Below are 24,105 nucleotides of genomic sequence, written 5' to 3' on the forward strand. Positions count from 1 at the left end.
TGCATGGCAATCACCATACAGTTTTTGTATAGTATGGGAAGCAGATTAAGAGCACTTGGCGACGCATCTCTTCGAAATCACGTCGGCCCACCCGCTCTCTTGGGATCTGTGTAACTGAGGAGCAAATGATTGTTGCGTGTGAATACGCAACCCAGACGTACAAGGCAACAGTAGGTACCTGTGCTTCGGCATTTATTATCTCTATTCCTAATGAAGCAGTTGGTAGTCTTCGCCGGTCAATTTTCGTCCCACCTCCCTTAACTTTTTTAATACTTCGTCCCACCTCCGGCTTTCCACCGTTCCCCCGCATCTTACCTCCCAACCGATAAAAAAAACGTTAAGATACAACTACGTCAATCTGAACCGCGCCGGTTCACAGCTAGAAAAAAGACCTAAAACGAACTAACACAGTTAACCTACGAAATTACGCCAGACGCTCGCACCCTCGTGCCCTCGATGCACTTGCCCGCACGAGTCGCCGCCTTCATTCGTTCCTACGTCGCTCAATCCCCTCGCAGCCAACGCCGATCCCCTCCCCCATCTCCCTCCCTCAAACGCCGCCGCCCGTCGCTGCCGCCCCCGCCACCTCCAGCCGCGGCCCCCACCCCACCTCCAGCTCGACTCCACGATCCCCTTCCTATCGATCGCCCACGCCCCCACCGCTTCGCATCTGATCGCCACCAGCGCCCGTGCTCTTCTGGCCGCCGGCCGCCATGCAGTCCTCCGTGCCGGACCTTTGCGTTGTGTTCTTCCGCGCGAGACCGCCGCCGCTGCAGCAGTCTCTCGGATCCAACACGAAGCTTGCAACGAAGGGCTTGGAGTTGGCCGTGAGTGCTCGAGGTGAAGTGGCGGCATGCGTTTCTGTAGGGGGGGAGGGGCGCACATTAGGAAAGTCAGCGGCCGGATCCGAGCGCGGATGAGGCCAGGTTGCCACTTGGGGCCCATGTCGGTCAGATCCAGGCAACACATGGGAGTCGGCGTGGCGGCAGCGTAGTGCCGAGGCAGGAAGGAGGCACGGGACGACACATCGGCGGGTCGTGATGCACTGCACGAGATGAGTGACATGATGTAAACAACGCTGTAGGCATTGATGCCACACATGCGTCATTTTCTACTGCCGATACTGATTCTTGAGGGCTACTGGCACTGCCGCCGGGTATGAGCAGGAACTGCCTCCATTGAGAACTCTGGGTACTGCCGCTGCCGACGACCATCGAGCACCGAGTTGGAACTGCCACCATCAAGGATGACAGGCCGCCATTGAGGTTGATTGTTTTGGCGGCGCCTTCCCACTACCAGTCTGCACCATCACTGTTGTATTCTGAGCAGCCGGAGAACCCCTACGGTTGCAAGATTCCTGTAACTTGTATTTGAGATGCATGTCCTAATCGTCTTGGTTGTGGTCAGGTGTGGTATGCAGGAATCCGTCAGAAGAATGTGGCACATAATAATAGTTTCATCATCTCATCTTCATGCTACTTCCAGTTAAGTAAGCTTACTTCTCCTTTTGATCTGTAGTTCATTTCTATTATCGGAAGCGATCTTAACTAAAATAAAATTCATGTGGTTTCTTAGCATTTTCTATCTCAAACTTTGCATCATTATGTCAGGTGCTAGAAAAATAAATGCCCGAGACATGTTTTAAGGAATTCAAAGACGAGTTCCCTTTGAAGAGCAAGCAATCATAGTACGGAGCAAGATGATTCGAAATAGAGGTTCCCATAATTAGAGGCAATTGAATCATATATGATGATTAGCCTAATGTGCTGCTATAACATTTAAAACATTTTTTTGACCTGGGAGCAATCAGCAAACTCTGACCTCTTTGTAATGTTTGATTACCATTTATGTAGGGCTCTGTACTGCAGGACAACATATTCACTATCAATATATGGTCTATTTCCAATATAAGGTGTATGTCAAGTTATACACTGACTACAGAAAGTGAGTGTGAGTGGTAATGTCACTCTATCATGGTAGACTGGAAATTAAAGATTGTAACTTGATAGCATCTGGATAAATGTTAATAAAAATTGTAGCAAAATAAAAAGGTTAAGTCTGCTGGTTCGAATAAGCAGTCACCTGGTTCGAACAGGTGATGCTCGACGACGAACATCTGCTCGAGGACACCCTGCTCGACGATGCTCCTCTTCGCTAGCATCTCCATTGCATGGTGAGCTCCCCCTGTCTCCTCCCTTTAAATTTAGAGTACTGCTTGGGTACAGATTAGGAGTAGGGTTCAGTTTATTTGTATGAGTATGGGTACAGATTATGAGTACGAGATGTAGTCGTAGGCACAGTTTTAGTAAAATTTCAGTAACTTCAATTATCCTGCTTGAAGTACTTTGAAAATATACTCAAAAAATGTACTGTTTGTACTGCTGATCTTGCAGATAGGGGGAGAGTTCTTGTACTCAGAGCAGCTGTTGATCTGCAGCAACTCTAGAAGTAGGATTTAGGATAATCATAGGTTCAGTTTGCCAAGCAGGGAGTATAATTTAACTGGAAATCAACCAACTATTGCTTTGAACTGGAGTATAATTACCGAAGCGGGTCGAAGTGGGACGATGTGGTTCGGTGGTCAACGGCGGCTGCGCGGGATGCAGTATGGTATGGCTTGAGCATCTCGAGGAGGGGCTCTCTCCGCAAGGCATCCTCTACGCCAGTACGTTCTCTGATCCGAACCTTCTTCTCTTCGCTCATGCACGCACCAACGCAGCTGACCTGTCGTTGACCAGCGGCGGAGGTGTTCGAGTAGTCTGTCCCGGGGCTGCGCGTGGAGCATGTCGACGTCTCCGTCTTGCCATTGCTCAGCACCGCCCTGCCGGCTGGGGTTCTTATTTGCCATCGAGGCCTTCCGCAACTGGGACCATGGTGCCTGATAGCTTCCTCTCCGGCTGGATCGGCAGTCTATCCACCCAGTAAATTTTTTCTCTTCTCTTAAATTTCTATGTTTCTTTGTCTGATTCTCAATAAAGAGCTCAAACTCGAGATGAGTTTTTGGTTATGACCTGGCCTATTTTGTTGATCTGCCGCTGGTTAACATGTTCAAGAACAAGAGGATCCTCATGGAGAGTATCCACAAGTCCGAGGCTGAGAAGGAAAGAGAGAAGACCCTCTCTGACCAGTTTGAGGCTTCAGTTTGAGGCCAAGCGTGCTAAGAGCAAGGCTAGCTAGCAGGGAGAGGAATATTGCGAGGAGGCAGGAGAGATTGGCTCAGGTAAGATGACTTTCACTTGAGCCCTGTCTATTTCCTCACATAGTTTGATTTGTGCTGCATTATATTGGTACTGAAATACATAATGCGTGCACATGTCTTCTGTTGGATGTTTCAGAGATGCTTATGCAGGGTTTCTTTAATCATTTTGGTTCATGGTACCAGCTAATGAAATTTACGTGCTCTGATGATGAATTCGTGCCATGTCGAGTTGGATTGGCGGTGGCGTATTTTTCCTCTTGGTAGTCAAATTAGTGAGATGCTTCGTTCTCTTCTTTATGTGAACGTACATGTATGACCAGTGTAATTAGGTGCAGTAGTTTTGGTCAATGTCAAAGCAGAAGAGAGCTACATGTATGACCAGTATTGAATCACGGCGAGAGAGTAATGTAGCTTCGTCCCTCCCTGATGCTGCTAATGCAAGATGCATAGAATCTTATTCAATATCAAAAATTGACATACCGTGCAATCATGATGTCTTTCATTAAATCTCCGCGGAGGTGCCGGCCGGCTGGTACATATGTCAGTGCATCATCTATCTCAGACTCTCAGTCACAGCTATCTAATTGGTGTATATTCATCTCCAATTACAGCCTCATAATTTTTTGGACATTCATTTACAGCCCGATCTACTTGGATGTGCAGACCTGGGAGTTGGAACAATTCACCAAGAGAAGCCAGTTCGTGTATAACAGAATGGGTGAGGAGTAAAGGCGTGTCATATTCCATATTTTCATTCAGATTTCAGAGAACGCGACAGTAATTTTTGATATTTTACTCTATAGGTGGAATTTATCATGAGATCCTACCCAAATCCGAGTACTTCTCCAAGGCACTGTACACCTTCCATTTCGCTCAAAACAATCTCTTTGTAGGCTACTTCACCAATAAGACTACCAAACATATTGAGGCCTATGACCCCAATCCGAAGGAGCGGTTCACTGTGGCAATGCAGGTACAATTCAAGCTAATTTGCTGACAATCTCGCTCACAACCAAGGAAAATTTAGTTCTTGACACAATTAACATTACATGATCTGTGCTGGCTATAGTTTATTCCTGCTTGCTTCGAAGTCTTGGTTCATGGAAAGAATTTATAATTTTATCTCTGTCCAGTCATCTGTCTAATTTCCTGAAAGTTGTTAGTCTGTCGGATGCATTTATTTTCCTAGATGCCCCGAGAAGAGGTAGTAGTGGTGGTGCGGGCGCGCCGTGGGCGAGGTGGGCTTCGGGTGTAGCGGCGGGTGCGGCTGCCCCATCGATGGCAGCGCGATGCCCCCCGCCGTCGGGCCCACACCGCCGGACATTGGCGGTGACCGGAGACTGTCGCGATGATTGTTGGTCGGTTGCGGAGCTTGCAACACGAGCTGGTAGCGCCAGCGTTGGCGAGAGAGTGAGGTGTCCCCAGTGCAGTAGGCGGGGGAAAGCTTAAGGCAACCAGTGCCCTCCGGTCCTCGTCGCTGCACGTCGAGGTCAAGTCTGAGGCTGCAAGCTGATGCATCCACAGACATCATCGTCGACTGCATCTTCAACCTCCGGATGCCGCTTCCGTACACTGCTTCGTCAACCTCAGCCGTGACCCTTCCTCCCGGTCGCCGTGTTTAATATCCTATTCGTCGGCCGCCTATCTCGAGCACCGCGAGCGAAGGTGGATGCCCTGACTGCCAATCACCAAGGTGAGCTCCAATTTTTGTTGATGTGCAGTTTGTTTGTCGGACGCCACCTAAGCTGTGAAGTTCTACACAATGTGAACTGTTTGTTGTGAGCTTTGTAGTGTTGTGTCCTTTAAAAATGGGCATGTTAGGCTTGTTGTAGACAGTGCTATGCTTGTTGCTAGCGATTGATTGCTAGATGTGCTATGATTGTTACAGACAGTGGGAATGGTAAGTACTGACGAATTTTGATTCAGTTGGTTAGTTACTATAAGCAAGAACACGCTATAAGCGCCAAAATGCTAGAGAGAAAAGTTCAAGAGCCAAGAACACAACAGGGTCGTTGACTTGGTAAGCCTCTTTGATGTAATAAATTGGTGTTGGTGGGTCCATGTGGCTGGAGAACCCTTTTTCTCCAAAACGTCGGCACTGCCGTGCTCATCGTACACGCCGGCATGGTGGTGCTCAACTTATGGGAGTAGCCCACGCAACCACCGCCTCTTGGGACATCTAAATAATCACATTTTGCTGATATTTTTCTTCTAATTGATGATTGATTCAATTTGCACGGAGCAATTCTGGAGGAAATAGTACAAGCTAACTCTAAATCATTTCTTAGCTGGTCAACCATGTAATTAGAAAGCACAAATAAGCTACCAAAATGATATAGCTTGGTAGAGAAGTTTGGAATATTAACCTCCTGGTTTAGTTACCCAGGCAATGGAGATCCCACACAATTTTTTGAACTCCCATGCAAATTATTATGACAAGTTGCTTGGTATCTGACAATCTGCTTGTCCTTCTGCTATGCATTTTCAGAAACTCTGCGGAAAGCTGCTGCAGATAGGTGTTATGCTGGTATATTCTTTCTGTAGCCTTTGTTCAGGTAAATCAGACCAAGACTTGGAGACTATAGATAGCCACTCTTTTTTTACCAACCTTTGTTTTTGTTAATAATGAGTCTGACAATGAAGTGACTACATCTCCATCTTTTCACCTTTGTTTCTACTGGGCTTCTCAAAGGTCCATTCCTGTAATATTTTGGAGGACATCTCCCATTACAATCGTTGGGGGTTTTCAATTTATGAGTAAGGCACGCGAAGCTCCCTTACAAACCCGACAAATCGTACTTCGGAATCATTGCATTTTTCTTCATCGGCTTCGTCACATCAAACACGTAAGCAAAAGGCAATATATATACTACTGGACCCTGAAGCCCCAAATCATCTTCTGTTTTCTATGTACTCCCATGATTATTTAGCAAATGCCAAAAATAGTGTTTCTTTCATGCGTACATCGTTTCGTTTGGAGTTTTGCCCACTTGATCTGAATATGAGGAAGGACAAATATCTTGTAGCAGATCAGATTCAGGTCATGTCATGATTCCTTAAGGGCGTCATTACTGATGGTGTTTCTTTCTTCCATGGTGATTCCTATTTTTCATAGTTGTACTAGCAGGATTATCATAACAACTAAGCAAATGCCTAGCTGGAAATTTGAGAGGCGTGTGATCAGGTGTCAATACTTAAAGAAAGAGCCTTTAGTTTTTCTTAATCAGAATGCAGAAATTTAAGCATGTAGATCTTTGATGAAAACATAATTAAGATATTGCTGAGGTAATCTCATGTTACCTTTGTATTATGTTAGCCTACTAATTTACTATATCCAGGTCATAATATTGTTGCTATTTTCATGAACTACGTAATGGTTAATGACACAACTCAATGAACTAAGTATTGAGAGCATGGGCTGTTGCGGTGGACCGGTGGTAACGACAAGCTCAGAGGGTTTTGCCACTGTGATCATGTTGGTCGTGCTAGCACTGACAACGTATAGTATACAATATACTGCTGGGACCAGTGACACTTATTCTACTTCCTTAACAGCGGGCAAATTGGTAATTTTTGGTCGATATAGCAAGTTTGAGAAGACCCAATTTTGTTATACTATGTACGTTGATACACTTTTTATATGTTCGATTGGTGATATTGGAAATAGCTAAGCTTACTGGTGTGATCCATCTAAGAAAATCTCACACAATGACATAAACCTATATCTAGAATGATACGAGGACTGTGAAATAAGAAGGATGTGATGCTACTATGTTCTGGTGGATTGTAAGATGGCATTTGAGGATTTACTAAGTATTTAATGATTGGAAACATTACTCTTGGTATGTTTATAGGCGAGGCTGCTGGCGCCTTGCATGGATTTCTTTCTTCTTTCTTTCCAGCTCCCTGTAACTGTTTTCTTCTACCGCTTCATAAGTGAAAATCAGCAATCTGCTGCTTTTTCATCAAGAAAAACTCTTGATATGTTTTATTTTTCAGGTCTTGCATACTGTTGTCGGTAATATGTTAGCAAAAGTTCAATGATATTTGTTTAAAGCGAGAATTCTTCACCGTGTTTTAACTTTTACATGCCCTAAAGATAGAAACATCTAATCTTATGAATTTGAATTTGCGCTTCAAGAAAACTTGAATTGACTTGTCCACGACGATTATTTCCAAGTACATCAGTTCAAGGCAGGGGGTTGGCGGGTTCAACTAGGGGCTGCGAGGGCCATCAGATCAGTATGTTCGTGGGTATGGGACGGGCCCACACCAACATCGGCGTTGCAGTGGCGAGCGACAAGGGGCGAAGCTGAGCAGGAGCTGTTGCCCGTGTCAACCCGCGACCGCTATAGCGCGATGTGGAGGGCAACTCCTCCTTGTCCCCCTCCACCTCGAGAACGAAGGCATCCCAGTCATCCTCTTTGCCGGATCTGTCACCTCTGGCATCGTCGATGTCGACATTGGGACAGAGAGGGGGAGGGGAATGGACGTGGAGTGGAGGTGAATCGATGGAGTGCGGATTGAAAGTGAAGTGGACTTAGGGTTTTCTTCGGGTGGGGATTTTAGTGGGGACAAAGTGGGGTCGACGCGGGCTAGCATGGGCTAGGCTAATGTGGCGGATGCGGCCTTCCTATATCTGCCCCAGATTTTGGTTAGATATGATGGGTGCGTGACAACCCATGCCTATAGGGTTGTTATGAGTCATCGGTCTGCGTCGGTTTTTCTGACCGGTTAGTGACTGGGCCTTTCGACCGGGCGTATAGGGGCGGTTTTTGGTGCTCGGATGTCGATGCTCTCTATCGTGGCGTAGTGAAGGTGGTTGGATCGACGGGTGAAGAAAAAGACAAACATTTGGAGGAAGACCAGCGACAATCGAGCTCGACTAAAACACACATTTCTTTTTAGTTAATTGCAAAGGCACTCCCTTCAAATTTCCATGCATTGTGACCATACGAATATATTTTACTTCTATTATATATCACTATATTCAAAATAATATTAATTTAGGAACCGAGATTTGTCTGGCTATTATTTCTTTATGCTCTGGTGGAATGGTAAAGAATTACTTCATCCGATTTGTATGATGGGTATTCTCTGTTAGACATTTTAATCCCTTTGACGTGAAGTATTTTTGCTAACTGCATATATTGCTTGTGCATAATGGGTATGAGTTCAGGTCCTTCAGGAAGATGTTTTTATTATACTTGCTCGAATTTCATGCCAGTGAAGATAAAAACAAAATTTCTGATATTGTGCGAGATTTCTTAAGTACATAAAATAGTAGATCTTAATTTGTAACAATTTTTTAGAAGGTCAAATTTCCTTTTTGCTATCAATTAACATTGCAAGTGAAGTGGATTTAAATTGTTACTCGATTGGGCCCATGATATCTATTCTCTACACATGAAATTTAACATGCTTTATATTTACATAGCTCCAGCAAAATATTTCAAAAGCCCATGGCAACGCACGGGCATTCTATTATAATAACAGAGGATGGTGCTTGCAGTTGTTGTGGGTGCTGATGGTTCCCCTGTCTTGGTTTCTTGGAATGGTGATTCAAGAAGGGACACCATCGTGTGGATGGACCATAGGGCTCTTGACCAAGTCGAGTGAATTAATTCTCACAGTTCACCGGTATTGCAATTTTATGGTGGGAGTGTCTCCCCAGAATACAGATAAATAGTTTTGAATTATTTCGTAAGATCGGTAGACAACATTTGCTGTGTATTTTATAGTTACCGGCGTTGATTGTATCGTATTGATTTACCTTTTAAAACATTTATGGGTAAATGAAAATATACAAAAATCTTGGTTTAGTTATATAGGTGAGTTTCAACTCACAACCTCTCTAAGCCTGTAATAAGCTATGAGCTGAATTTCTAACAAGTTTACTTTCTAACAGCTAAATTAACTACAGCCCAAAGGCAGCAGCCTGTTACTATTTTATATCATTTGTTGTTGATTTGTTTTTTTTCAGAATTGCATTGGCACACTAGTAGAAAACAGGGCTATGGTCCAGGCCGGCTCAGCCCATTAGTCTCGGTTCAGTGTAGAACCGGGACTAATGTGGGCATTGGTCCCGGTTCGTGAACCCAGGGGGGCGGCCGGGCCACGTGGGCCATTGGTCCCGGTTCGTCTGGACCTTTTGGTCCCGGTTGGTGGGACGAACCGGGACCAATGGGCCTCGCTCCTGGCCCACCACCATTGGTCCCGGTTGGTGGCCTGAACCGGGACCAAAGGCTCCCCTTTAGTCCCGGTTCTTGCCACAAACCGGGACCAATGAGGTGCCTATATATACCCTCGCCCGCGAGCAGAGCACTCCAGTGCTCTGTTTTTCTCTGGCCGGCGAGGGGAGGGGTTTGTGGTGCTCTAGCTCACCTCCTATGCACATGAGGTGTTCGATGGAATGCCCGAGCCATACTACTTAAACTTTCTCCTCTCGAAGCTCGACCTCCAAGCTTCATTTTCCTCGAGATTTGTCTAGATTTAGCGGTCCGTCACGCCCCGTCCCCGTCTTCATCGCCGTCGATCACCCGCGCTGATCTCATCACCGACACCACCGTGGTGAGCCTCTTGTTCTTATCTTCTTTCTGAAAGGAAAAATATTCTTACTTGTCTGTTTAGATAGATACTTGTATCATTTTCTTACATTTATTATTGCATCTTATATAGTGCGATGGTTTTGGTATCCGCCCCCGTCGGCCCTCGTCCTGTCTATGATTCGGATTTGGTATGTATATTATCTTCATAACTATTGGTTCATTTATTGTTTATGAAAATTATGCCGACCAACGTGACATAGATTTTATTTATCTAGGATGTATGTGAATCGGAAATGCCAACCGACCCTATTGTCGAGAAGTTAAATTTAGTTGAAGAAGAAAACAATTTGTTGAAGGAAAAAATAAAAAAAATTGAGGAGGAGAAGATGATATTGGAGTTGCATGTTGCGGATGTCGTCGATGATCACAAGATCAAGATGGATGCAATGCGCTTGAAGATTAGAAAGATTAGAAAATATGCCATTCATACCGAGGCTTGGTATCATTATGCCGTTGGATCAATTGTTACCTTGGTTGCGATTATGATCGCATTTGTTTTCGCATTGAAATGTTTTACATAGTTTCAATGTATGGTTTAATTAATTAGATGCTCTGGAGAGCTATATGTTGTTAGATGAGAACTATGTATGCACTTTGGTTTTAATGTGATGATGAACTTCTATTAATTTGGACACTTAATTATATATAATGCACGCAGATGAACCGGCAATGGATGTACGGTGACAGACACACCCGCGAGTACATTAAGGGCGTGCATGAGTTTCTCGATGCGGCTGAGGCAAACAAGCAGAATGGTTTTATGTGTTGTCCATGCACTGAATGTGGGAATACGAGGTCTTACTCTAACCGGAAAATCCTTCACTCCCACCTGCTTTACAAGGGTTTCATGCCACACTATAATGTTTGGACGAGGCACGGAGAAATAGGGGTTATGATGGAAGACGGCGAAGAAGAAGAGTACGATGACAACTATGTGCCCCCTGAATACGGTGATGCTGCAACGGGGGGAGCTGGTGAAGATCAAGAGGAACCAGACGATGTGCCCAATGATGCTGCCACGGGTGAAGCTGCTGAAGATCAAGAGGAACCAGACGATGTGCCCGATGATGATGATCTCCGCCGGGTCATTGTCGATGCAAGGACGCAATGCATTAGTCAAAAGGAGAAGCTGAAGTTCGATCGCATGTTAGAGGATCACAAAAAAGGGTTATACCCCAATTGCGAAGATGGCAACACAAAGCTCGGTACCGTACTGGAATTGCTGCAGTGGAAGGCAGAGAATGCTGTGGCTGACAAAGGATTTGAGAAGCTACTGAAAATATTGAAGAAGAAGCTTCCAAACGATAACGAATTGCCCGACAGTACATACGCAGCAAAGAAGGTCATATGCCCTCTAGGATTGGAGGTGGAGAAGAAACATGCATGCCCTAATGACTGCATCCTCTACCGCGGTGCATACAAGGATCTGAACGCATGCCCGGTATGCGGTGCGTTGCGGTATAAGATCAGACGAGATGACCCTGGTGATGTTGATGGCGAGCCCCTCAGGAAGAGGGTTCCTGCGAAGGTGATGTGGTATGCTCCTATAATACCACGGTTGAAACGTCTGTTCAGAAACGAAGAGCATGCCAAGTTGATGCGATGGCACAGTGAGAACCGAAAGAAAGATGGGAAGTTGAGAGCACCCGCTGACGGGTCGCAGTGGAGAAAAATCGAGAGAAAGTACTGGGATGAGTTTGCAAAGGACCCAAGGAATGTATGGTTTGCTTTAAGCGCGGATGGCATTAATCCTTTCGGGGAGCAGAGCAGCAATCACAGCACCTGGCCCGTGACTCTATGTATGTATAACCTTCCTCCTTGGATGTGCATGAAGCGGAAGTTCATTATGATGCCAGTTCTCATCCAAGGCCCTAAGCAACCCGGCAACGAAATTGATGTGTACCTAAGGCCATTAGTTGAAGAACTTTTACAGCTGTGGAATGGAAACGGTGTACGTACGTGGGATGAGCACAGACAGGAGGAATTTAACCTTAAGGCGTTGCTGTTCGTGACCATCAACGATTGGCCCGCTCTCAGTAACCTTTCAGGACAGACAAACAAAGGATACCACGCATGCACGCACTGTTTAGATGACACTGAAAGTATATACCTGGACAAATGCAGGAAGAATGTGTACCTGGGCCATCGTCGATTTCTTCCGACCAACCATCAATGTCGAAAGAAAGGCAAGCATTTCAAAGGCGAGGCAGATCACCGGAAGAAGCCCGCCATGCGCACCGGTGTTCACGTGCTTGCTATGGTCAATGATTTACACTACGTAATCTTTGGAAAGGGTCCCGGTGGACTAGTTGTTCCGAATGACGCTGAGGGACACGCACCCATGTGGAAGAAGAAATCTATATTTTGGGACCTACCCTACTGGAAAGACCTAGAGGTCCGCTCCTCAATCGACGTGATGCACGTGACGAAGAACCTTTGCGTGAACCTGCTAGGCTTCTTGGGCATGTATGGGAAGACAAAAGATACACCCGAGGCACGAGAGGACCTGCAATGTTTGCACGAAAAAGACGGCATGCCTCCGAAGCAGTATAAAGGTCCTGCCAGCTACGCTCTTACGAAAGAAGAGAAAGAAATCTTCTTTGAATGCCTGCTCAGTATGAAGGTCACGACTGGCTTCTCGTCGAATATAAAGGGAATAATAAATATGCCAGAGAAAAAGTTTCAGAACCTAAAGTCTCATGACTGCCACGTGATTATGACACAACTGCTTTCGGTTGCATTGAGGGGGCTTCTACCGGAAAACGTTCGATTAGCCATTGTGAAGCTATGTGCATTCCTCAATGGAATCTCTCAGAAGGTGATCGATCCAGAAATCGTACCAAGGCTAAGGAGTGATGTGGCGCAATGTCTTGTCAGTTTCGTGCTGGTGTTCCCACCATCCTTCTTCAATATCATGACGCACGTCCTAGTTCATCTAGTCGACGAGATTGTCATCCTGGGGCCCGTATTTCTACACAATATGTTCCCTTTTGAGAGGTTCATGGGAGTCCTAAAGAAATATGTCCGTAACCGCGCTAGGCCAGAAGGAAGCATCTCCATGGGCCATCAAACAGAGGATGTTATCGGGTTTTGTGTTGACTTCATTCCTGGCCTTAACAAGATAGGTCTCCCTAAATCGCGGTATGAGGGGAGACTGACTGGAAAAGGCACTCTAGGAAGAGACTCAATAATATGCAGGGACGGATATTCTTGGTCTCAAGCACACTACACAGTTCTACAGAACTCTACCTTGGTGACCCCGTATGTCGATGAACACAAGAACAGTCTGCGCTCCAAACACCCGGAGCAGTGCGACGACTGGATTACATGTGAACACATCAGGACTTTCAGCAGTTGGTTGGAAACACGTCTCAGAGGTGACAACACTGTTTGTGATGAGTTGTACTTGTTGTCCAGGGGACCATCTTTGACTGTATTGACTTACAAAGGATACGAGATAAATGGGAATACATTTTACACGATCGCCCAGGATCAAAAGAGCACCAACCAAAACAGTGGTGTCCGCTTTGATGCAGCAACCGAGAGCGGAAAGGACACATATTATGGTTACATAGTGGACATATGGGAACTTGACTACGGACCTGATTTTAAGGTCCCTTTGTTTAAGTGCAAATGGGTCAATCTGTTAGGCGGCGGGGTACAGGTAGACCCACAGTACGGAATGACAACAGTGGATCTGAAAAATCTTGGGTACACTGATGAACCGTTCGTCCTAGCCAATGATGTGGCACAGGTTATCTATGTGAAGGACATGTCTACCAAACCGAGAAAAAGAAAAGATAAGGAAGCGAATACATCATACGATGAGCCAAAGCGCCACATAGTTCTTTCAGGAAAAAGGGACATCCTGGGAGTGGACGGCAAGACAGACATGTCTGAAGATTATGAAAAGTTTCATGAAATTCCTCCCTTCAATGTCAAGGCTGACCCAAGCATCCTAATAAACAATGAAGATTATCCATGGTTACGGCGCAATAAGCAAATGATACAAGCGAAGAAAAAGTGAAGACTTTCTCCCGCAATAAGCAAATGCTATGTGGGTGAAATTATGATACCATCCCAACTTTCAACTTTTTTAGAGTTCATTTGAAATGCTTTCATGTCTTATGGTTCGAAACTTTGATACTTCGAAAGTGATTGTCCATTTTGTACACGAAGTGCATCAAGTTTTTGTCGTAACCCTCTCTACTTTTTGGAACATGCTATGTGGGTGAAATGATGAGACCATGCCAACTTTCAACCTTTTCAGAGTTCATTTTGAAATGCTTTCCAATTTCAGAGTCATTTAGCTCAAAGAATGAATTAATAGCAAACATAATGAACTACAAAACTATAAGTATTTAATTGTAAGTATAAATAAAAAATAAATAGCAAAGAAGAAAAAAATTCTAATTTTATAGTAAAGTTATTCATAAACTAGTGATTCACACAAATTTTAAAAATTCAAATTTAAACTATTTAAAATTTAAAACTAATGGCACTAACAGAAAGTTTATAATTTTTGTGACCTAAAAGCAAAAAGAAATCACTAAAAAACTATAAGTATTTAGTTTTAAGTAGAAATAAAAAATAAATAGAAAAAAAATTCTAATTTTATAGTAAAGTTATTCATAAACTAGTGATTCACACAAATTTTTAAAAATTCAAATTTAAACTATTTAAAATTTAAAACTAATGGCACTAACATAAAGTTTATAATTTTTGTGACCTAAAAGCAAAAAGAAATCACTAAAAAACTGTAAGTATTTAGTTTTAAGTAGAAATAAAAAAATAAAAAACCAAAAAAATATAGAAATAAAAAAGAAAAAACCAAAAAAAATGCCACCTACTGGGCCTCCACGGCCTGAATACGACTAGAAACCCTACATGGGCCAGGATTCAGGCCCGCAGAAGGCCCAATAGGCCCACAGGCAAAGCAGTGTCAAATTAGGCCCATAGGCCTGCTGTTCAGAGAAGTTCGAGAGGGAGGAGGCAGCAGAGCTTATAAACTGGTGTTGGGCGCTGTCAACTAGCGATGTGGGACTAAACTTATGGGCGCGGGGCAGCACAAGGGTATTGGTCCCATTGGTGGCACCAACCGGGACTAAAGGTGGCATTGGTCCCGGTTGGTGGCACCAGCCGTGACCATTGCCCCCCTTTAGTCCCGGTTGGTGCCACCAACCGGGACCAATGGGCTTCGCTTCCCGCCCTTTGGGCTGCTGAAAAGAGGCCTTTGGTCCCGGTTCGTGTCACCAACTGGGACTAAAGGGTGGCATTAGTCCCGGTTGGTGCCACGAACCGGGACCAATGCCCTTGCTATATAACCAGGACTTGTGAAAATTTCACATCTCCCTCGCCTCCCTAGCCAGTTGCCCCCGCCGCCAGGCTGCCCAAATCGCTCGCGCGCTCCTCGTCGCCGTCGCCGCCGCCGGCCGCCATCCCCGTCTCCCCGTGCCCCTGCCCCGCGCCCGAGCCCACGCCGGCCGCCGCCCCGTGCCCCTGCCCCGTCCCCGAGCACGCACGGCCGCACCCCTGCGCCCCGGCCCGCCCCCACCATTGTCGTCGTCGCCGGCGCCCGCCCCCACTGCCGCCCCTGCCTCGACGCCGCCCCTCCTCCCCGTTCGGTCCGGCTCCGGCGACCCCCTTTCCTCCCTGTCCCCTCGATCCTCTTCATATAATTTTTTTTCATATAATTTTTTTTCATATGCATATGTTGATTATATGGATGGATGGATGATGTATATGTTCATTATATGGATGGATGGATGATGTATGCTTTTTTCATATAATTTTTTTAGGCAGATTTTTAGATTTTTTTGTGTATGTATGTTATGTTTATATGTATGTATGTATGTTCATATGTATGTATGTTTATATGCAAAGCATATGCAAAGAAAATGTATGAATGGTCATATGCAAAGAAAAATGTATGTATGGTCATATGCAAAGAAAATGTATGTATGTATGTTCATATGAAAGAAAAATGTATGTATGTATGTTCATATGCATATGCAAAGAAAATGTATGTTCATATATATGATGATATGTTCATATAAAAAGGAAAATAAGAAGAGGAAGAAAGGAGAAGAAGAGGAGAGGAAGAAGAGGAGAAATAAATAAGAAGATAGATTTTAAAAAAAATAGTATTTTTTTTCTGTTCATAGATTTTTTTGGTGATATTAATTATTGTAAATATGCAAATGTTTGTATATTCATATGAACAATGAATTAGGCAAAACCTTTACTTTTTTCTAAAATTTATATTTGATCATTATTTAAAAAAAACCAAGCAATACTACTTCATGTATTTTTAAGAAAGGAAGAAGAAGAAAAAGAATGAGAAGAAAAAGGAAATAAGAAGAGGAAGAAAGGAGAAGAAGAGGGGAGAGGACAAAGAGGAGAAATAAATAAGAAGAAGAAAAAAGAAGAAAAAGAAGAGGAGAAGAAGAAAGGAATAGAGGAGAAGAAGAGAAAAAGGAATAGAGGGAGAAGAAGAGGAGAGGAAGAAGAGGAAGTCTTCTCCTCTATTCTTTCTTCTCTTCTTTTTTCTTCTTCTTCTTCCTCTTTATTTTATCGGGAACGAGGGTCGTCGAGAGGTCGAGGAGCGGTAGAGGAGAAACCCTAAATAGAAAGTATCGTCGGTGTGAGATACATGTACCGTCGGTGTCGGACACTACACCCACATCCCACAAGTGGCGCGGGCTTCGACGCCCACGTCACTTGTGGGACGTGGATGTAGTGTCCGACACCGAAGGCCACATGTATCTCACACCCACGATATTCTATTTTCTCTTCTTCTCCACTATTCCTTTCTTCTTCTCCTCTTCTTTTTCTTCTTTCTTCTTCTTCTTCTTCTTCTTCTTCTTATTCTTATTAGCCGGAAGTAGAGAGAGGTTTCCTAGTGTCAAAGTATTGAAGAAATCCATGCCTTCATCATTAGCCGGAAGTAACCAGGGCATGTTGGTACGAAGTTCTGCAAAGTTGTTTTGGAATGGAGTCCCGGATAGAATAATCCGCCTTTTGGTATGAATTCAGCAAAGGCCTTCCAAATAGCGATATTCGGAAGGCTCTTTCTGAACTTTGTACCAAAAAGCGAATTATCCTATCCGGGACTCCGTTCCAGAACAACTTTGAAGAGCTTCGTACCATCTTGCACATGTTACTTTCGCCTAATGATGAAGACATGGTTTTGTTGAATCCTTTGACACTAGGCAACCTCCCGACCCCTCGGCGATCCTCTCGAACATGATGTAGTGTCGTCGTTGTCGATATATACCCCCTCCCGATAGCTTACTATGATTAGGTAGCTAGTTCTACGTTTGGCACTAATATATCCATCTGTCATGTTTGAATAATAATTGCCATGTTGTAAATATTTGTAGAAACTATGGACACCGCCCTAGACGAAGCAACAAAAGAAGCGTTGTTGAGGGACATAATCGCAGAAGGAAGTGATGCCATCTCGTTGTTTCTCAACGAAACCGATGGTCTGGAAGGAGAGGGTGAACAAGCTGGCTACGGTGACCTAATGCCGGTGCAAGAAGAAGAACATGAGGATAGCTCCGGTGACCCAATGCCGGTGCAAGAAGGAGACCGTGATGACGGCTCCGGTGACCGAACCGAGTCCGGCCAGGTATATATATTAGTTAAGCCTATGCTGACTAGCTGATTGATGCATTCATTGTTTTGGTATGTACACATATTAATTAAGTCTTTGTTCTTTTTTCTAGCCCTCCGAATCGAGCACAACTTCGGTAAAGAGACGAGGCCCGAAGAAAAAGTTGAGCTCGGATGAAAAGTTTGAGATCATAGCAATCGCGCCCGACGGCCAACCTATTGAACCCCTCTGGACAAAGAGCGCATTTGTTGCTCAGTGCGGGGTTCTGGTTAGGGACAAGATCCCGATAAGCATCCAGCAATGGTTTAAGCCAGCTACAGAAGACCCTGAGGTGTCTTACGTCAATGATATGCAGAAAAATGATCTTTGGACTGAGCTGAAGTCAAATTTCACCCTACCGCCTGAGGAAAATCCAGAGAACCCAGTTAAAGAGAAATTAATCAAGTCTTTTGCTCTGAAGAGGATGGCAGAACTATTCAGGAGGTGGAAGAAAGAGCTGAATAAGTTTGTCGAAAATAATGAAACACCAGAATTCAAGGGCAGATATGAGAAGATCAGAGATCACTGGCCCGCATTTGTGGCCCACAAGACATCAGAAAAGAGTAAGAAGATGTCGGCGACAAACAAGCAAAATGCTGCGAAGAAGAAGCTTCACCATCGCACGGGGTCAGGTGGCTACCTCGTAGCCCGGCCTAAGTGGTCCAAGAGTGAGAATGATCTGGTTCATAAAGGGATTGAACCAGAGAAAAATAACTGGCCAGACCGTTGCCGGACTTGGTTCTTCGGGGCTGGCGGAACCCTGGACCCTGAAACAGGGAAGTGCATTTGGACGAACGATCAAATGGACATACCAGTCAGTAAGCTTAAGCAGTATATCGAAGTAGCGCAGGAAGGGACGTTCTTTCCAGACAGAGAGAACGACGAGCTCACAATGGCCCTCGGGAATCCTGAGCACCCTGGACGGACACGAGGCACGCCAGGCTCCGTTCCGTGGAAGGTTGGGTTTCCGGACGCAGGCGGTTACAAATCCCATGAGAGGAGGAAAAAAGTGCAGCAGACCCAAATGCAGGCGCTGCAAGCAAGGGTGGACGCGATAGAGGAACGAGAAGCAAATCGCAGCAAACGTACTGCCGAAGCCTCCCCCGAAGCTACCCCGCCATCTCAGCGCAGAAGCAGCGTGGCTTCCACCGAGCTGCTTCAGCCAGAGCATGCCTTGACGGCTCCTGCCAGCTATCCCGTGGATGCTATCACGGAGTCTCAAAATTGCCACCTTATGACGCAATGGATGAATTTGAAGGTCAAGGCGGCTGTTGGCTCTGTTTATCCTACTGAACCCGGCGCAACTTTTCACTGCCGGCCGATTCCAGAAGGATATGCTAGGGTGATGGTGGATGAGATAACGGAGGGATTTGAGGACCTCCAGCTTGACCACCCTACCGGTGAAGGGGAGACTCGGCTGGGGTCTGCTTTGAAGATTGCATGCCTATGGCGGAAGGAGCTCATCAACCTTCCGAACTGGACGCCTCCGCCTCCTCCTCCTCCTCCGGCGAGTCAGGGCACTCCGCCTCCACCGCCTCCTCCTCCTCCGGCGAGTGACGATCAGGGCCCTCGGCCGGCTCCTTCTCCGGCGCGCGGCGGCACTCCGCCTCCTTCTCCGCCTGCGCCGACGCGCCCGAGCAGCCAGCCTCCTCCTTCTCCGCCTCGTCAGCAAGGGCGGAAGAGACCTGCCGCCGCTCCAGCTGCTCCGGCGCGTTGTAGTCCTTCTCCTCTGCCGCTTAAGCAAGTAAAGAAGACAACCGCTACGTCTGCTCGGTCGACGTCTAGCAGTACAACCAGAGGCGGGAGGACATACAGATTCGGTCCTTCTCTGAAGACTCCAGAGAAGTTACCATACGAGAGGACCCAGGAGGAGAACGCCGAGATCGCGCAAGAAGAAGTGAAGAAATTCTTTGAAGGGGTGAAAGCAAAGAAACATCCACCTCCGGAGGAGAAGGTAGATCGGGTGAAAGTGAAGCGCACTCTGGCTGCCCTGAAAAAACCACCGAAGTCTGATCCGCCGAAAGGAAACTATGACCGCATTATTGGAAAGGAATTTGCCGAAGCGGAGCGGTCGGGAAGTACTGTCAGTGATCAAAGGCTGAAAGAACGACGAGCTGGGAAACAAATTGCCCAGCTCGGCGAACAAGCGAAGCAATCGTGCCCCCCGCTCAAGGTGCCTAGCCACAACGTCGATAATGATCCGAGGATGGTGCCCGGTTATAGCAATCTTGCAGATTACCTGCCCGACGAAGTACATTATGAACCCATGGACGTGCAGATACAAAGATACGAGTACGGGAAGCCTCTCGTCAAAGATGAAAGATCTCTATCAACGATGATGCGAAGATTGCATGATTGGTACTTGAAAATCTGTAGAGACTCTGGGGGGAGGAGTACTTTGTATTTGAAAGTTAAAAAGGAGCATGACCTCATTGGAATTGATCTGTTGCCTGTTCCATTTGAGGAGTTCTATCAGTTTTTCAATCAATTGGCCCTCGATAAAGCAACGGTCACCTGCTACTGTCTGTAAGTACTACTACTTCTGTCATTAAGTCTCTCCATATAGCTCAGCTCTTTCATTGCATGTATTTATAATCATCCGCACTATATTATGCAGATTGAAGATCGTCGAATTGAAGAAAAGACAAGTCGGTGATATTGGGTTCATTAACACATATCTCATAGATGCAACTCAGGTTAAATTTCATGCGCAGAAACCGAGGCCAGCATGTTAGAATCGTTGATAATAAATCAAAACAAAGATATAATACTCTTTCCTTACAACTTCAAGTGAGTGTTACTGTCTTGTGCGTATTCGGTTTCCCTTATATATTAGTCAAGGTTATAGTAATGTAATTGATGAGTTATGCATGCGTGTGCAGTTTCCACTATATTCTCCTACATATTAAGCTTGGGCAGGGACTAGTAACCGTCTTAGACTCAAGACGAAAAGATCCCAAGGACTATGCAGACATGACTCAAATACTCGAGAAGTAAGTTAAATCGATCATTATCCACCATATCAGCAACTTTGTTCATTTCCTGATATATCAAGTAATTGTTTTCTTTGTACGGCAGGGTTTGGAGAAAATTCACCAAAAAAGCTCCGAGACTGCCGAAGGAGCTGCAATTTAGACACCCGAAAGTAAGTACTAGCTATAGTAGCATTTTAAGCGCATCTACTAGTCATTCAAGCGCTAGTTTCATCAATACCATTTGGCATTCTTGCTTATCAGTTTGATTAACCTCTATTTCTTGTAAAGTGGTTGTGGCAGCAACAAGGGAATGATTTCTGTGGATACTATGTTTGCGAGTCCATCCGCCACACGACCTGTGAGCGGGGCTACACTGACGAACAATATGAAGTACGTAAATAACAACATTCACAATTTTATTTTATTACCATCATTTGTGTTGAGTTTCATTCATTCATATATATATATATATATATATATATATATATATGTATTGACCCCCTTCTTTAAATTAGATGTTTCAGAAGCGGGATGAACTCCTAGCACCAGCTCGCATGCGAGGAATTCAAGAGGAATTGGCGGCATTCTTTCTTGACCACGTGATCCCTGAAGACGGAGAATTCTATGTGGACCCTGAGTCCATATGATTATATTTGTAAGAGATAATTATTGTATATATGTAGCCGGTAGTGTCAGATAGATATACGAGAACTTGTTGTTCGACCAATCTCTCGGAGAAGGAGAGGTGGTCGATATCACTTCTCTCTGTATATATGCATATATGTTCATGACGATCTTTCTGTTTCCTTCGTTTGCTTAATTACTAGCTAGCTAGCGTGTCTAGTCCTCTCTATATACGTATGTATAGTACGTAGCGTCGACCAAGCACGGACATAACAGAGGACACTTCTCTCTATTAATTATAACTAGCTAACACAATATATGAAACACCTAAATTAACCCCCCAAAACCCCCAACCCCCCCCCCCCTTTCAAAAAAAAAAACAAAAACCCCAGCCACAGAAGTGCTGACGCGTGGATGCCTATTGGTCCCGGTTGGTGCCACCAACCGGGACCAAAGGGTCTCCTGGCTGGGCTCTGCACACTGCCCACGTGGAGGGCCTTTAGTCCCGGTTCTGGATTGAACCGGGACTAAAGGGGGGAGGTATTAGTACCGACACTTTAGTCCCGGTTCCTGAACCGGGACTAAAGGCCCTTACGAACCGGGACTATAGGCCCTTTTTCTACCAGTGGCAAATCATGAAAGGTGTAATGTTCATGGATTTTTGTTAGATGATCTATTGGTCCGGTTTAATTTTAGCGGGCATGAGGCATCTGGGTACTGTTTACGAATTGATAGCGCACCTTGCTTAAATCCTACTAACATTTTTCTCAAGAATTCATACTAACAAGTGTCTTTGCTTTTTGTTTGATGCATTTAACATGTTCAGGAAACATGTTTCAAGGGCCTTGTTTGTCGATCTGGAGCCCACTGTTAGTAGATTATGGCAGTAAATCATAGTCAGTTTCCTTGTCTACACTTCATCATAGCCTCATATGTACTATTATATGACTGTTGCATTTCATTTTTTTGCAGATAGGTCATGTTGTTGGACGAGGGCGGGCTGGCGGAGGGCGTGTCGGCGGACGACGTGGAGGTCGTGTTCGGCTCCATCGGCCGCATCTCCGGCATCGAGTTCGTGCGCACCAGCGGCCCTAGCTTCGCCTACGTCGGCTTCCACTGCCCCTCCCACAAGGTCATGACCAAGTTCTCCACCGTAAGCATCCACCAGCCCATCAACAATCTCATTGTAACTATGTTTCTACACTTCGGCAGCACTTGATAGTAGCAGATTAGGGTTTTGTTGATTCTCCACATTAGCCGTGTGTATTCAGTAATTTGAATGTAGAATTTTGTGTTATGCGAGTAGAGCTTTACCAACTTAATAACAGAGGATGGTGCTTGCAGTTGTTGTGGGTGCTGATGGTTCCCCTGTCTTGGTTTCTTGGAATGGCGATTCAAGAAGGGGCATCATCGTGTGGATGGACCATAGGGCTCTTGACCAAGTCGAGTGAATTAATTCTCACAGTTCACCGGTATTGCAATTTTATGGTGCGAGTTTCTCCCTAGAATACAGATAAATAGTTTTGAATTATTTCGTAAGATCGGTAGACAACATTTGCTGTGTATTTTACATTTATTGGCGCTGATTGTATCGTATTGATTTACCTTTTAAAACATTTATGGGTAAAGGAAAATCTACAAAAATCTTGGTTTATGTTATATAGGTGAGTTTCAACTCACAACCTCTCTAAGCTTGTAATAAGCTATGAGCTGAATTTCTAACAAGTTTGCTTCATTCTTTTTTTTCTAGGGAAACTGGTGATGAAACCCGCAGCTTATCACACATGAGCAGCGGAGGGAGTTAAAATCGTGTGGTATGGAACCATGTGGAAGGGGTGAAGTCTTTTGGGCAGAAAGTTTGGGAGACCTTTATGAAGAGAGCTACGCAAAAACAGGTTGAATGCTTATCCATTTCTCCTTTTTTTCACTAAAGGTGATGTATCATTTGTAGTTCTTAATTTTCTAATACGCCATTCTATGCAACTCAAATAGGACACTCGATTGTGTTTCCTCGTCATCCTCTATGTTCTAGTTTGACACCTACTTCTGCAAAGGCAAGCAAATCAGTTTTGCAGTTCATTTAATGTGACACTATTTAAGCTATTAATGCAAAGTGTTTTCATGAGTGAACAAAGATACAATCGATTACCTAAGTGCTTTCTTTGTAGTTTTTTATGTTAGAAGTAAGAGAATAAATGTCTGTGCTGTTAATTTCCGGTATTTCATTTTGTAATGGCGTTTACCTCCAATGTTTAGGAGTTAGGCTTGCTTCCCGGGACTCTTGTTGGGACTTCCCTTATGATGCTTATGCCGGGTGTCTTGGAGTCATGGAAAGTGTGCCAAATGCAGAGTTTAAAGTTGAAAGTAGGTGCCGGTTCCCCTATGTTTTTCTAAAGAAACTATGACTCCTTCTAAAGCTTCACATTTATTTATGTGAAACATTTGTCCCAAAAAAAGACGTAAAAACTTGTGTATTGATGCATTGATAGAGAAAAATAATATGTACAAGCCTAAGATAGGTACACAATGCACAAGATTATGTGGAGCATTTTTTTCTGCGGTATTTGAGGAAGAAGCAATATTCCATTGCATGGTCTTGGTTTGCGGAACATTTACATGCCACATGGCTTTTTCAAAGAAGAAGCTATTTATCCCTGGTGTTGGGGAACTATTTTTGTCTGGTGTAGTTTCCTTCATATATTTTACTTCCTTGCCAACGTCTCTATTAATTTTTGTATGTGGTTTGCTCTCCGCGATCATATGTTGGCTATGTTAAGTTAATGCTTTTATTTCTTGAAATTTTAGTGCTTATCTTTTCATTGCACATCCAGCGATGATACCTGAGTTTTGGCTCAAGGAATGTGGCCAAAGTGCAACTGACGCTTTACTTGATTACATTGCTCAAAACCATATTGCGGCTCCCTTTTCTTGCATGCTAATCATGCTGCTTCTGAAAGTAAGTTGCATGTTTCTCCCAATGTAGATTGCCTTTTTTCTGACATGATGTAGATTACCTTTGAGGGTGTACCGTGTAAAGGTGTA

At 44.7% G+C, this 24,105-nt stretch overlaps 1 protein-coding gene and 1 long non-coding RNA gene across 22 annotated transcripts; both read left to right on the forward strand.

Moving 5' to 3' along the window:
• Positions 1-360: 360 nt before the first annotated feature.
• LOC125521505 (GDSL esterase/lipase ACHE-like) lies at positions 361-23,994 on the forward strand. 21 transcript variants are annotated; one of them, XR_015609777.1, is made up of 18 exons: positions 361-1,265; positions 1,408-1,484; positions 1,611-1,715; positions 1,854-1,944; positions 2,096-2,173; positions 2,394-2,665; positions 2,739-2,921; positions 3,054-3,739; positions 3,841-3,917; positions 4,003-4,172; positions 4,389-4,892; positions 5,688-6,045; positions 21,890-21,959; positions 22,036-22,216; positions 22,408-22,505; positions 22,814-22,958; positions 23,320-23,427; positions 23,895-23,994. XR_015609777.1 is itself a non-coding variant. In XM_087532165.1 (9 exons), exons 6-9 carry the CDS (start codon positions 3,689-3,691, stop codon positions 5,903-5,905), a joined length of 480 nt encoding a protein of 159 aa, XP_087388291.1. In that variant the 5' UTR covers positions 361-1,489; positions 1,611-1,944; positions 2,096-2,173; positions 2,394-2,665; positions 2,739-2,921; positions 3,054-3,688; the 3' UTR covers positions 5,906-6,008. The 21 variants fall into 21 exon arrangements, 1 of the variants encoding a protein (XP_087388291.1); XR_015609778.1 differs by having other exon boundaries at positions 361-1,068; positions 1,167-1,265; positions 1,408-1,489; positions 1,611-1,944; XR_015609779.1 differs by having other exon boundaries at positions 361-1,068; positions 1,167-1,265; positions 1,611-1,944.
• LOC147957732 (uncharacterized) lies at positions 9,232-10,235 on the forward strand. The gene is made up of 3 exons (XR_015609650.1): positions 9,232-9,769; positions 9,878-9,935; positions 10,023-10,235. It is a non-coding gene; the product is annotated as an uncharacterized LOC147957732 (long non-coding RNA).
• Positions 23,995-24,105: the final 111 nt, after the last annotated feature.

The sequence above is a fragment of the Triticum urartu genome, chromosome 7A (assembly GCF_056163025.1).
Source record: "Triticum urartu cultivar PI428250 chromosome 7A, HENAU_Tu73, whole genome shotgun sequence".
Lineage (NCBI taxonomy): Eukaryota > Viridiplantae > Streptophyta > Magnoliopsida > Poales > Poaceae > Triticum > Triticum urartu.

Excerpts from the sequence above, each read along its gene's own strand:
- LOC125521505 (XM_087532165.1), top strand. The coding sequence starts at position 3,689 with ATGATGTCTTTCATTAAATCTCCGCGGAGGTGCCGGCCGGCTGGTACA. Across the intron at positions 3,918-4,002 it reads GTTCGTGTATAACAGAATGG|GTGGAATTTATCATGAGATC; the intron begins GTGAGGAGTAAA and ends TTTACTCTATAG. Across the intron at positions 4,173-5,687 it reads GGTTCACTGTGGCAATGCAG|AAACTCTGCGGAAAGCTGCT; the intron begins GTACAATTCAAG and ends ATGCATTTTCAG.